We start from the raw sequence: 15,713 nt of genomic DNA, 5'->3' as shown, positions 1-15,713 counted from the left end.
ACTCATAAAAAAAAAATTAATAATAATAAAGAAAATGAAATGATAAAAAAATTCTCCCAAATGATATACAATTTAATAAAATTAAAAAAAATGAATATTTCTGTTGTTACAAAAAATAAAATGATGAATTTTGAAGTAAAAAAGAATATTTGGATTTATATACAAACTAAAACAATTTCCTTTATACAAAAAATAATAAGTTAGTTAACTTGAGTTAATTAGAAGCAAAACAATGAACTCGATGAAGAAAAAAATATAATCACTCACAGATGGCCGGGAGGTCGATTTGCGCATATCGATAACGTTTCTCAACTCTAATCTCATCCGAGATGAACGTCTTTGATGAGCTGGTGTTGGGCGAGGGTTAATAGTAAAAAAGCAGGTCGACTCTAGGGTGGTGAATCGGTGAGCTAGAATGACGGTGAGGAAAAAGGCGCCAGGTGAGTCCAATACCTGGCTAATACTCTCTGCAGACTGCCCTTATCAGTCTGCATTCAGTCCATAATCCTATTGCAGCTCGCAATGTTGTTTTATACGTGCCGAACGAAGTATCTATTCACGCACTACCACGACAAACTTCTATACGTCTATGATTTACGTAATAAATTCTTTAATATAAATTTAAAACCTAAGTAACTAAAAATTAATTAATAAAATTAAAGAAAATACACTTTTGGGCTTCAACAACTGAAAACTGACATATAAATTAATTATCTTTGTGTATTCTATTGCATCATAATAATTCAAAGTAGAAATATTAATAAATATATTTGATAACCTCCAGGAATAGTTGGAAATCCTATAAAAAAGTACCTTCCAGAGGGTATGGAAAGAGAGTTACGACGCCGTGCTAAAACCTGTATGTATGTCTGTATGTATATACATACGGTCACACGGGACTATATATTTGTATGCGTATCCATATTATATGTATTTTATTGTACATATTATTCTGTTGGCTTATTTCCAAAAGTTCTTTTTTGTTTATACAGTGAGGTTAATATATTTCCTCTAATATCGAGCCCATCTTTTGGTTTTTGATGAAGTGGTCATATTACGGTCATCGTATGTTGTTTTGGAATATTGCCAGGAGAAGAAGGATGGTGAAGTTTATTTCTATTTTATTGCTGCATCATTTTCTACCAGTAGGCACAAACACATCTCATTGTTTTACTACTTCTTATGTTATTATCAATAAATTCGTTATCATATAATATAAGATTCACGAATTTTCTCATTTAATGAACGTTATTGTTTTAGATATGTTATATCTCTAAAATTTATTTTGTTGTGTTATATTTGTAAAACAAAACCCAAGCAATTTTACAGTTTGAGTTACAGGATCCCGTTCAATATTGGTCTTGTACTTGTGAGCTAAGTTCGTTCGGTGTTTGACTGTTGGTAAAGGATCGCCGAGGCAATGTTTCTACAAACAATAAAATGAAGGAGATACATTACACTGAAGCGATTCACAGAATTTGGAACACTTAGTAAATAGATGTTGCCATTACTATAATGAATATATATATAACATAAAATACGGATAGTGATAATAAAAAAATATCCACTTTGTTTCAACAATTTTTTTTATTGTTTTAACACTTCAACGTAAAACAATCTAAACAATTTATTCATTATAAATTAATTTTGAAAAATTATATTTCCTACCTTATTACATTATCACAGCCAAAACCATGGGTTAACACAATTGCTTTGTACTACCATTAGACAGCCCTGACGTTGGTTAACAATAAATAGTTTTCTTTTACTATTTTGATACCTTTATTGACCGCCACCTAGAATATCCTCCAATCTGATTTTTTAATGTTTTAAAATACCATCTAATGGCGTTGGTCATATAGGAAACGAGCTGGTTACCTCTTTTTTTTTTTTTTTTTTTTTTTTTTAATTTTGTGTTATGTAGCCGGTATGAGATTTTATGAGGATTTTTAGCCAAAATAAATTTAAAAAGCCAAATTTAATAGTTTTTGCTAATTTTTAGCTTTCTATCTTTTATACCAAAGAAACGAACCAATTGATTGAATCCTTATTCATATACTCGTTTAAATTTACTTCATTTCCTGATGTTTTTGGCTTTGTAAGCAGGTAGGTTTTTACGGGTCCAATATTAAGAAGGATTGCACCGTATTGAAATCAGTATTTATGATGATTAGTATTTATACAAAAATTTTTTTTTGTTCACAAAGATAATTGCATTACTTAGCATACCGTAGGGAGAGATAACTCACTGCACTGGACAGAATTGAGACAAACGAGGGGGTCATTAGTCAACAACAATCAACTATATAATTGATAGATTGTGTGCTGGGGTCTGGGGTCTGGCATCTCTGCAATCTATGCAACGCTGCTAGCCGAGGGTAATGCCTGTAATCTGTTTGTGTCAACCGTCTGTCCTAGTTACTTATTTTTATTTTTTGCTATTTTATATTTTCAGAAGTTTAATCATACTGACAACATTACTGTACTGACCCTCGTAAATTCCTTCTTTTAGTGATTGGCATGGTCAAGCACTCTAAAGATTGGCTACCGGTTTAAATATTTTTTAGTTTAGTTCTTTAAATATCTGTGGCAAAATTTTTCAAGACTTTACTTAATTCGTTTAAGGACTCACCAAGCCTATAAAATTATATTTGTTGTAAATATAGCATTATAATTAGCGACCACTTTTTATAAGTATTCCGCAATCTCTGTAATAACTTCGACGTCTTAATGAAACGTTAAGATTTGGAAGGGAGAAAAATATTTTATTCGGCAATGTTTCCCAAATATATAGGGTTGAAAAAACACATAGGATACTTATCAATCCATGTTTAGATATGTATACACTCCCATTTATTACAAAGATAAAAAACAAATTTTTCTACTTTTTCATTTTTCAAATAATAACCAGCTATACTCTGAACACAATATATTTTAAATTTTTTAAATCAATTTTGTTCTTTGTATATATTTTTTTTCTCCTCACACAAAGTTGTATTACATTTTTCTTATTCATTCTTTCTCTTTTTTGTTCTCAACCCTATCTTTGCTGCTCTTATTCCACTCTCTCGTACCTCCCTTCATCAGTTATTCGTCAATAAAGGTTTAAAAATAGTTTTTTTTCTACTTTGATACCTTTATTGACCGCCACTCAGACTATCTTATTACAATCTACTTCATATGGTCAGCTATTTTCTCCCAACAAAAAAATAAAATAAATAACTCAGAGCCGTGAAGACTTGAAAATGTAGTGAGATATGGGTTTATATTATAAAATATATGGTTATAATATTCATGAGACCTAATAGTCCAAATATGCAGTAACAACTTTATGTCACGCTCCTTAATGGTTTACTGGTTTGGATACGTGTGCAAAATAAGAATCTGTTTGGAGGTTTTATTAATAAAAATTATTCTCATAGTTATTTCTAGACGTAATTTAGATAACATTTTTTTTAAATCAAATATATTTAAACAGATATGACTGCCAAAAAAAAAGTAGAAAAAATAAAAATATACTCTTATTTGTACTTTTCGAAAGGAGTTTAAATGAATTTGAAATGATCAGCTTTTGTTAGTGGCACTTAAAAATATTTTTTTTGAACTAACCAATGAGATCTTGCACATCCACCAATTAAATCTTCGGCTGCTTATGAGGGAATATATAAATTACTTTCTCCAGAACTATTACGTGGGATTTAGGAAAAATCCTAAGGAGTTGTGAATGTTTAGGTCAGTCTGGGAATAAATCAAGTCCAAAAATGTCTTTCTTTTGTTTGGGCTTAACTGTCCCTTTTAAGAAACTTTAGTTCGTTTATTTGCAAAAAATAACCATATCTCATTTCTGGTAGTAATAAACAACGGATGAATATAAAATATGAAAAAATTGATAACTAAATAAAGGAGAAATTAAATGCTTTTGTGTTTACATGGCTGTTATGACAATGGCAATGTCACTCACCTGTATTTATTAGTAGGTATGTAATTATACTGTCATTCTGAATAATGAAATAATAAGTTCTTTGAAACTTGGAAGAAACCAAAACTTTTTTTTCCCTGGTTGTCCCACTAACGAAATAAAGCTTCGTTGTGTTAATAATTTTCATACTCAAATACCAAATTACACTCGACACTTTTTTTTAAATTAAAATTTGTGGAAAGATTTTATATAAGTTCTATCTCTATATTTCTAATAATTGGATCCACTTAGGATAGAGAGAGATATAATTGACTATTTAATTAAAACTTTAGTGCCTGAAATTCGCTGAACAGTAAAGTGAAATACTATCTCACCACCCCGTTATTAGTCGGCATTTAATTTTGAACCCTTGTTAATTGCTGAAAATGTATTAAATTTTAACTTTAATATTATACGAAGCAGAAATAATATTCTGTAATTCTATGATATTTATTTAAATTACGAAATTTGATACAGTGAATTTAATTTACTATAAAGTTTGTCTGATACGGGAACTTTAGGTGTGGTGCCCAATCTCATTAGTGTATTTAATTATAAGAAGTGATTTGTGAAATTGAATTTAAAATTAATTAGCCTGACAATTTTTTTTTTTTTTATTCTGCATAAAACAAAAACATTTTGAGATCAATACATTTATGGTTTAATTTTTCCCTTTTTGTTATTACTTCTCTCCAAAATAGTTTTGTATTATCTGTAATTAACTAAATGATTGCCTATGCAATTAAGACGTTTTGAAAGTTTAGTTAGGGGTTTACTGCTATCATTATGGCAAGTTTAACTAGGTCGCATGTTTAGCTTTATTCCAGCAGAAACATAAAATATTTTCTTAAAGTATCAATGATTTATTGTTTAAGTTAATCACTAACTCCGCCAGATTCCTTATCGTTTATTTTACTTTATTAAAAGGTACTAATAATGAAGGAACTTTCAAACGAACATTAAATGTTTAAATATCGTTTCGGAAAATACATACAGAAACAAATGTGCTATCATAGAACGTAATATTTTTTTATTCATCATTATAAATATTACAAAATATATAATACAATACAATATATTATGTTTTCATTAGATTTCTGTACGCCGAGAATTGTATTGGAAAATTAATTTTTTATCCGTATTAAAATATAACGGACTGTTGACTTATAATTTTTTTCCAATAAGAAAATAAAATTTTAAGCAATTAATTTATGGGTCACCAATTTAGTTTCAGATTCAAATTGCAAATATATGTCTTGAAAAATAAAATTCAAAACTTTGAAACTAGGATGACTAGGATGAGTCAAAGTTGTTCCTAAAGGGCTCCTGCCTAAAAGGAAGTAATACACTTCTCAATATGGATAGGAGTACTCTAAGTTGGGTGACAGGATTATATACAGAACTGTCAGTTGAATAAGCATCTCTATAAAATGAGACTGACAGACTCACCAATCTGCAGTTTCTGCAGAAAGAATGATGAGACTGTGTACCATATTGCGTTTGTAGATGTGATATACTAGCAAGGATACGATTTCGTACCGCTGGGAAGGAAGGATGGCATCTTAGGCACTAAACTTTGCGGGACGGTTGATCCGTATACAATATCCAGATTCTCAAAGGCAACTTGCCTGCTTTGAGCAGAGAAAGGACGGCATACAATAGGCCCTCTGTGGCAGCGGTGCACTCTTTGCCGGGGAAATAAGTGGTACATTTGTGTGGTGAACTGAAGTATATTTGAAAATGCTCGACGTAAATAACATCAAACTTGAATAGATTCAAAATATATATTTAATGTATATTCAAAACAAACAACGGACGTTAAAACAGGGTTGGCCCCCCCAGTAAGTGTAATAATTGAGTACAAATTACAAATACTCAGTAAATATTTTAAATCTAAGTAATTATTTTATTCAGAAGATATCATTTATTTTCTGATTTGTTTCTGAAATTGGTATGACATTTTTATTTTAAATTATAATTTTTTCCAAGTAAACCACAATGGTTCCTATTCATCCCTCTATTCTCAGTCGGCTGGTGTTCCTCAAGGTAGTATCCTTGGTCCCATCCTCTACACCGTCTATACAGCTGACATTCCAACCAATCCTAACACTATCCTCACCACGTATGCCGATGACACATGTGTACTCGCTGTTAATAATAACCCATTAATTGTATCCCAAAATCTCCCATCCCATGTCACAGCCCTTGAAGATTGGTGTCGTAATTGGAGGATTAAGATAAATTCCAACAAATCCCATAAAATCACCTTTACCCTTCGTCGTAAACCTACTTACTGCCCTACAGCTTTATTTAATAATGTTGCCCTTACCCCTGTCGAACAGATCTGCTATCTTGGACTACATTTGGACAAGCGATTAACCTGGAATCCTCACACCAGACTGAAAAGACGGGAACTGCACGTCGATTCCGACTATTACAGCACTTACTAGACAAACGGTTTAAACTTTCAACACATTACAAAAGACTGATCTACATGAATGTAATAAGGCCAATCTGGACATACGGAGTTGAGCTTTGGGGCTCCACTAAACTTTCGAATTCCTATCGTATTCAATCCTTACAATCCAAAATCCAATACAATCCAAAATAAAATCATACATAAAGACCTTAATATTCCCTATGTAACCGATCTAGCCCGAACCAGATATCACTCCATCCATTATAAACTCTCTAACCACTCAAACCCCCTAGTTTCTAACCTTGCATCCTCTTCCATTCCTGACAATCCTCCGAGGCGTCTGAAAAGAAGATGGGCACGAGACCAGCTAATGTAAAATGTCATTAGAGTGTTACCAATGGGTAGTTTCTCTACACACCCGTAACACTGCAATTTAACTTAGATCAGATTTACTAAATGTATTATAATGTACAGTAGTAAATAGCAATAAATAAATATTAAAAAAAAATTATAATTGTGAAGCGATCTTGTCTAATAATTATTTAAAACTCACACCTTCACCTAAAACTATGTCTTATACAAATAATCGATTGAGATGGAGTCGCTTCACTTCCTGGGTTGTGAGATTACTTTTATCGTCATCTCTTTGAACGTTTAATGGAAGAACTCAAGTCCTTTAATTCGTTTTTTAATTCACCGTTAATTGTTTTTCCTTTTTGTTGGTATAAGAAAGTCTTTGTTGTGCTAAAATCCATGAAAGGTCTTGGGTTCAGTACTTAGTGAGCAAGTACTACTTCTTGTCCTACCAAGGCAATATCCGTATCCAACCATCAGGTTTTTCTTTAGCCCATTTTGATTTGGGTAGAATCTCTATAACTCTATTTATTGAGATAGAAGGGGCACTAAGATAGTCTCCTCTCTCCCTCCCCTAGATTAGAACATGAAATAATTGTTCTCCAGATATTTGCATATCTTATTTATGTAAATATCCTACCTTTCGCCGGCTGGCCTGGTATCCGCAGAATTGCATTGCTGTTCCTATCCCTCGCCCGCTCTGGTCCTTGGCATTTAGTCTAAATGGAAGACAAGGTTGTATTAATTATTCAATAGAACCGCAGAGCCCGCACCCCTCCTGTAACGATCTCGTCTAATTATTATTAATTTCAATAGCCCTTGCTTCCAGTTAGTTTACTTCAATTGTTGTTTAATTAATTTAATTTTAAATGTATTATTAATTTGTTCACTTTAATCCGTCTTGTGGCTTTGGTAGGACTCCTACCGTTCTTTATTGCCGATGCCAATGTTAATAAAACGGATAAATATGAACTATGAAGGAATTTGATAATTATCTAAGGAAAATATTTTTCTAGGCTTACTCTAACGTCCATGTCTACCCGAAGTAGAGTGGTAAGATAAGATATTCTAAGCGATCACCTAACCATTGGTAAGGAGTACATGTTTGACTGGTTAGGTGGACTGTTCAAAAAAATTATATCTACCATTAATCCATATATTCCTTTTTGCACCAGCACCATTTTTTTTTTGACGTGACAACGTCTTATAAATTAGATTGCAGGGAGTCATGTAGGCAAAAGTGTAGCGTAACGGATATAGAATGGGCGTGGCTTAGTAGTATAGTAGTGGGGGTAATTGAGGTTATAGATACTGGAAGTCATGTAGGCAAAAGTATAGCGTAACGGAGAGTGTGGTGGTGGGGGTAATTGAGGTTATAGATACTGAAAGTCATGTAGGCAAAAGTGTAGCGTAACGGAGAGTGTGGTGGTGGGGGTAATTGAGGTTATAGATACTGGAAGTCATATTAATATTATTATTCCAATATTTAGCGTAAAGTTGTCACGTCAGGCGCACACACCCAAGTTTTTTTAGTCACAATATATTATTGATAATTGCATATTGTGACTAAATATTGATAGACTTTTCATATCCGGTTCCTCTGCGATTGATGTATTGAATGAAGAGTCAGTGAGAATGAGTGATTAGGAGGAAAGGGGAGGGGGCTACAATATGTTTTCTAGTGCAATCTCTTGACCCCTATGATGGATGGGGTGTTTCCTCCTATTATGACGCATAAGACTATGTATGTATGTTTTGTTTATTAATTAATTTAATAATAATATTTATTTATTCTGGGACGAATCCCTTTAGAATAATAATAGAAGGAATAATAATTGGGCTTAAAGTAGAAAGAAAAAAAAACAAAAACATTAAATAAGAAAGCAGTGACATTGAATCAAAATGAAGCTTCTAAATAATTAAAAAATGAAAAAGAAAAATTATAATTGATAAAAAAAAAAAGCAATAAATATTAACATTTATATTTACAAATTTTTAATGAATACATAGAATAAAGGCTAAAATAATAGTGTACAAAAGTTCCATTAATTTACAAATTTCGGTTGAAAACCAAATTCTTGGTCCAATTTTTTTGGATTTGGGTGTAGGTGGTGAATGAATAGGCGGGATTTGAAAGTGGTTGTAGAGTGAGTTCTCAAATGGAGGTGGATCCGATAATGGATAATCGCCTTTCCAATAATGTATTGTTGGAATGTTAAGATCTTGGTGTAGTATACTGTTTTAGTAGTTTATTTTTTTCGCGGGATTCATTTTTAACTATTAAATATCAGTCAAAACTATTAAGGAAAAAAATCCTTAAAGGAAAAAAAAAGATCACATTAAACCTAGATCTACATTATTTAAAATAAAACTGTATAAAAATCATTTTTTATGTATGTAGTGATAAGTATAAAGGATTTAATTCCATATTATTGATTTTTCAGGAGACGAAAAATAAAGTTCGAAAAATTCTGTTTAAAAACTTATCCGTTCGATACAGTTTTGGCCAGGATATTATCATAATATGTCAGTCTACCAACCCAAAGGATGTCAGTTCGAGTCTCGGTCCTACCAGGGCTTTTTTCAAGCATAAAATAATACAAAACTCACTCACAATGGGTGGCACTAAAAAAAAAAAAATAGGCGTGGGAGTGACGAACCCACCCTACAAATAAACCACTTCAAGAAACGCGCGATGTAATATCCTAATACATTCGGCGAGGACTTAAACCTCCATGCTCTATCGCTCATATAATAATAATAAATATATATTTTTAAATTTTAGCTAGGTATCAGCCCTTTTCTTTTGCCACTTTCAAACTTTATTCTTCTTCCACACCCTAGTTACATTATTAAAATCATGTCGTTTTATAAATACTACGTATTTTTTAAATTATTAAGAAAAAAAAATTTTTTTTTTATTCTGTATGGTTGGAATACGAGAACAATAAAATCTCGAAACGTCGCAAAAATGTAGTTCTTCATTCACTGAGCCTCAAGACATTCAAATGTATCTATAATTATCTTCTCTGTATAATTGAAGATTTTTATAAATATAAAAAAATATATAATTGAACTTTTATAATATTGTTAGAAGATATAGCCCATTCCTAAGGTAGAATAAATTTAGGAGCATTGGACCCCACCACCTAGCTAGCTGAGTAGAGTATAATGCGATGACAAAGTTCCCTTCAACTAAATCTTCTCTCATTTACTGGAACCGTGTCCCCTTAATGCTTCTCTCTTTTGTGTTCTCTTCTACTCTCTTCTCCGATTTTGTTCTTTTCACTATCCTTTACCGCCCTTTTCCTTTTAGGGGAAGCTTTTCTTTAAAAATCCTTTACGATAAAAACCGATGGTCAGAACTGACTTAAATGCACAAATTGAATCCCGTAATTCACCACTATTTTTAGTTAATAATTTTTAAAAATAATTTTTTTACTTATTCATGAGTTTCAATGATGTGTTATTTAATTTTTTGTTAAATTATAATGTTTATTTATTTTTTTTTTAGTCCGTTTAAAGGAAGAGGTATCGTTTTTATTTCAAGGAAATCAATTATATTGTTAGAATATTTTGTTTTTTGTCCCCCGTCCTCGTGAAATACTATCTTTGATGAAACTTATGAGATTTGTTGCGTTTAGTCCAGTTCCGGATTCTGAACAGAGGGTTTAGAAATGAAATCATTATCAAGGTAGTTGAATTTTTCATTCGCATTTCACATGACAAAAAAAAATTATTAAAAAACTAAACAAAAAATAATCGTTTTAACATTTTGAAAATACCCCAAAATATATTTTGATGTAATATTGTAATGGTTTATCGGCAATCGATTGTCTCAAAATGTCTTCTTTTTTTTTATTGATAACGCATTCATGGACATTTCACAGGAACATTTTTAACAAACTAAGACTGTTGGTTATTTATTAATATCATTAGGAAAAAAAATTAAAATTTTTATTAAAAATATTCTGAACATTAATTACATTATTGTGCATTATTGCTACATACGCTGTATATATTTACGCTATTGTCTATTATTTCTGAATTTGGCGTTAGAAAGCACTGAAAACATTTTCGGTTCACCTTGAAGACAATATTTTTGTTTTGAAACTATGGTGTGCGCACGCATTAGAGGATTGTGTTGGTGTTGGAACGCCTGCTACCAGACAAATACTAAAACCGTATAGCAGCCAGGCTATGCGGGTTTGGTTCAGGTTTATGTTTGTAGTGAGAAGCTTAGTCGATTCTACTTATAGCGTGTGTGTATATATATTTATTTATTATACTATAAATTTTAAACTCTTCCGGGCATTAAAAATAATTTAATTTATCTTTTGTTAAATGTCTAATGTTATTAACATCATAAATATAATGCTGTTATTTCAGTACCGAACGGATGAAATCATAACGATTTTTATTTTAGAAGATATATTTCTTTATTAGCCGGACGTCTCGAAATATCTATAGAAAAGATTCGTTCATTATTAAACTTACCTTTTAGAAAAACTCTTTATCAATTTTAACTTTACATGATAAAGTTAACTTTGCAATAAATATTCCCTTTCTGTGTTATTAGCCTGACAGATAGTCAAATTAAAAACAATAATAATTGTAATAACCTTTTTAAAATTCGAAAATACAATATCTGACAAATATAACAAAACATTAACAAGGAGGGGCCCAACGCCAGTTTGACTTTTCTTGACAAATCTTTTAAAGTTAAATTAAATATCTATTGATATCTAATCGGGAGAAAATTCTGATCTTTTCTTATTGAATAATTCTATTTTTATCTTATATATTTTTAGAATTTTGTCCTTTGGAAATTAGATTGCCAACTCCTAGGCCTGATAAAAGAGAATTGACGATTGGTGACCAGAAGAGATGGAATCTTCCTCCCTTTGATCCGTTGACTGTGTATAACTCAGTAATGGCCCCATCTCCCTTTATTCCCTTCCACTGGAGAGGAATCCAGTGCTTTTTATTTTTTTCTAAAAGGAATGTTCATTAAAGTTGAAATAATTTCTGTCTTTTAATTTCTCATTAAGCCTTCAAAATTCAATTATTATCCATGGTATTGCGAATTATGTGTAATTATGTTTTCTAAGTATGATAGTGTACTGTCCACACGTTGACAGTAAACCAAATCTAAACTACAGACAGTACTTCAATATTACAAGCCCTCTCTACATGTGGACTCTATGCTACTAATGTGTTATTTGAAGACCACAGAGGAAAAGTTGGTTTTATTCAAATAAATTTGAATGTGAGAAAAATAAATTCGCAGTTTAAGAGCTACTAAAAAATACATTTTTTTTTTTAAATGAGTAAATTAAGAAACAATTACTATTATTAATTTCTATAAAGAAATACTTTATTTTTCTAGCAGTGATACCGAAATATATTGGGTTGCTGCTTGACACAGCATACTTATCAATTCATCTGTAGATGTAATATTAACACATTTTTATTTTATTTCATTGTGGTTTTATCTTCATTTTACCTAAATGTCACAGAATAGTACATCATAACTAAACTATTACAGCTAACTGCCAATTCTATCTTTGTCTTTTTATTTCATTTTTTTTCTTCTCTGATTTAAGAAGATTAAGATTTGTTTTAATCTTTCTCATTCACCCCGTTTTTCTTTTTTTTAGTCCACAAAAACTGGAAAGGTTTATTTAAATTTGAAATTGATCAAATTTCAATTTATTTCTGTACAAATCTATATAAAAACAAAGGAATGAATAAACAAAAAGATAGGAGAAAGATCAATACGTTAATATAACTATGTATAATTAATTGTAGGAAGATAGTCTGGGTAGCGGTCAATAAAGGTATCAAAATAGTAAAAGAAAATTATTTATTGTTAACCAACGTTTCACCCCACTTTGCAGGGCTTCGTCAGGGTTTTCTGATGGTAGTATAAAGGACAACTGTAAAGGACCCTGTTTTCCTTTATACTACCATCAGGGTTTTCTGATGGTAGTATAAAGGACAACTGTAAAGGACCCTGTTTTCCTTTATACTACCATCAGGGTTTTCTGATGGTAGTATAAAGGACAACTGTAAAGGACCCTGTTTTCCTTTATACTACCATCAGGGTTTTCTGATGGTAGTATAAAGGACAACTGTAAAGGACCCTGTTTTCCTTTATACTACCATCAGACTGCCCTGATAAAGCCCTGCAAGGTGGGGCGAAACGGTTAACAATAAATAATTTTCTTTTACTATTTTGTATTTTTATTGACCACCACCCAGACTATCTTCCCTACGATCTACTTCATACTGTCTTCTTAAAAAACAAAAAGGTAGTTCAAACAAACAAGGACATACCATTTTATTTTTCCTTGCAGGTACTTTTCAATTCCATTTTTAACTGGTAGAGACTTTTTTTCTATATTTGACCTGATATAAATATTTAGCATACCCTTTTCCATTACCATGTTTTACCATGCTGTCTGTATACATTTAGAATATTATTATCATACTACATTTTTTAAAAAAATATATGTTATTCATAAAAATGATGAATTAATATATTTTTTATTTTATCTGTTTCAGTTTTTCCAAATGCTCCGACAGCACCTGGTATGCCTTGTCAAGGGGAAGACAGTAAGTATAATTGACAAGGCCTGGGAGCCTATTGCGTCTTTATCTGCCAGCTTTCATCGTAATTATTAAAAATCTGAGCCAAAAATTAATTACCTCTGTAATTCGTATGAATTATTTATTTATTTTAAAGCACTATTGATTCTTGTTATTCACATGTAATTGTATTCCTTAAATATTAAAGCAACCTTTATTTTATAAAATGCACAACGTAATAGGCAACCTTGTGAGAAAGTGGCAATTTCCTTCCTCGATGGGAAGATTTTGTTCATGTTCTCGACAAGACTTTGTCAATTATTTCTATCCAATGTCCATGCAAAATGCCTTATCTTTTCTTTTCTTTTTTTCATTATTATATTAATTTTTTGTCTTAATTACTTTTTTTATTTTTGTTGCATTGATAGTTTTTAGTCCCTTAGAGATAATTATTTTTGGTTCGATTTTAATTTTTGATTTTGTATTATTTTCATTTAAGATTTGTTTGTGTTAGCTAGTTTATATAATTATGGTAGAATTATATCCAGTATGCGATATTTTAAATGGCAGTATTCTTTTATTATGTTTTTTTTTGTCATATATATTTTTTCCCAATTCATATTATCATTACCTAGCTAAATATAGAGCTATTATGTTTATAGTTACCCAAGATATTACTTTATATTGATTTTACAGGACTTTTTCATTTTTTTATCTTTATCCAAAATAATAAAGTCCATAGATTATATGATCCAAATTCACTGAGAAGCAAAAAACTGTCCTTCTAATAATATGTAATACTATTGGTGTTTTTTAAACACCACAATTTGTTTTTATAATTAATACCAGAAGCAAAATGAAACAAATTATAAATATATATAAAAAAATTCTTTTGCATCTGGGGTTTTTTCAGCACCTTCAATAAGCCTGGACCATTCAGCTTTGTTTTGTACAATTTTTACCAATCTCAACGGATTAAATATATATTAAAAAAATCATGATCAGATGTACATATTAATGTTTTCTTACCATTTTCCTTCAATCTATCGTTATTAGATGAAAACACTTTTTATAACCTATATTTCAATGAAAGTATTTTGCTTGGGAATAAGTGATTTTGGTGAAGTCAAACAGTTCTGAATCTGTCTTTAAAACCTGTCCCAAATACTTTCAATTTAAACCCGGGATACTGTAGTTACTTCAGTGTGTCTTAAATGAATATGAAACATGTGTTTTTAACTGGCAAACCAGTCATCCCTTTTTTGCTTCTCGGTGTTGTACAAAAGATCAAAAGATTTTCATAATTTAATTCTGTAGGCTTATTTTATGCAGTAATTGAAGACCAGGCAGTAAAGTGTGTTATGTTTTTATTTTATTTCAAATCAAAAATGATTAGTGGTTTAATGCTTACCATCTATTAGTTAATACAAATTTTATAAGATATTTTAGACTGAAATGTTTGAAGTTTTTTCGAACATTTATGTTTTATTATTTAATTATTAGCTTATTCATACAACTCTTATTTCCTACTTTGTTTTCAATTACTTTTTCCATTCTATACCATCTCTCATTTGAATTTTTAAAAATATGTTTATAGTTCAAATAGTTTCAGAGTAAATAATAACAGTATTGTAAGTTTTCAGCTAAATATTTGTAATTATGGATTATTCATTTAACAGTATCTTTATTATTGAACATGTATCTTTATGTATTGAATCTAATAAACTGAGTTTTGTCCCAAATCATTTTTATGAAATATGTGTTTCTTATCTCCTTTTTTAAAAAATAAGGATCTCTACTTTTTTTAAAAGTTTTAATTAATCTTGTCAATTACATATGGTTCATTGGGTTATTTATAATAGTTCTCTCCTTTTTATTGTTTTTATTTTTATGTTTTATAATTATCATTTCCTGAAACCCCTAATATTTTTTTTATTGAATATCTATCAATTTGTCACTCTGAATCAGTCCTTACAAACAGAAGTATAAATCACTATGTTATTAGCTTACTATTGTTACCCATTGGTTAAAGATATTTTCAAAAAATACAACATGAAGCATGATTTTTGATTTATTTACTCATTTTCAAGATATATATTATGCAATAAAATACAATTATAATATATAACTATTTAAAAAATATTTTGACCACTTCCAAATCTTAAATTATGTCGTTTTTTTTGTTCCAAGTTTAGTTCAATTAGAGTGAAATAAATATTCAAGTATTTTTTTATTTTTAAAAGCCTTCATTTCTTAATTTTTTTTATAGTTCACTTAGTACATAGGTTAATTAATCATACAAATATGTAAATTCAGGTATGATAAACTATCAGATATTTTTTTTTTTAACTTACTGTTCACATTGGCTAATTTGTGGTTGATTATTTTATT

General features: G+C 30.2%; 1 protein-coding gene across 8 annotated transcripts in view; it reads left to right on the top strand.

Moving 5' to 3' along the window:
* aPKC (protein kinase C iota type) overlaps window positions 1-15,713 on the top strand; it is a gene marked incomplete at its 3' end in the record, with an annotated part of 341,811 nt that overhangs the window by 290,335 nt on the left and 35,763 nt on the right. For all 8 annotated transcript variants that reach the window (XM_067049526.1, XM_067049532.1, XM_067049549.1 and 5 more), the window contains 1 exon segment: window positions 13,299-13,349. In XM_067049526.1, the coding sequence (XP_066905627.1) occupies window positions 13,299-13,349 (51 nt within the window).

The sequence above is a fragment of the Halyomorpha halys genome, unplaced genomic scaffold (assembly GCF_000696795.3).
Source record: "Halyomorpha halys isolate HHAL.00 unplaced genomic scaffold, Hhal_1.1 Scaffold270.1, whole genome shotgun sequence".
In the NCBI taxonomy this organism is placed as follows: Eukaryota; Metazoa; Arthropoda; class Insecta; order Hemiptera; family Pentatomidae; genus Halyomorpha; species Halyomorpha halys.
The sequence above is the reverse complement of the archived record's forward strand: the minus strand, read 5'-3'. Positions and strand labels throughout refer to the sequence as shown.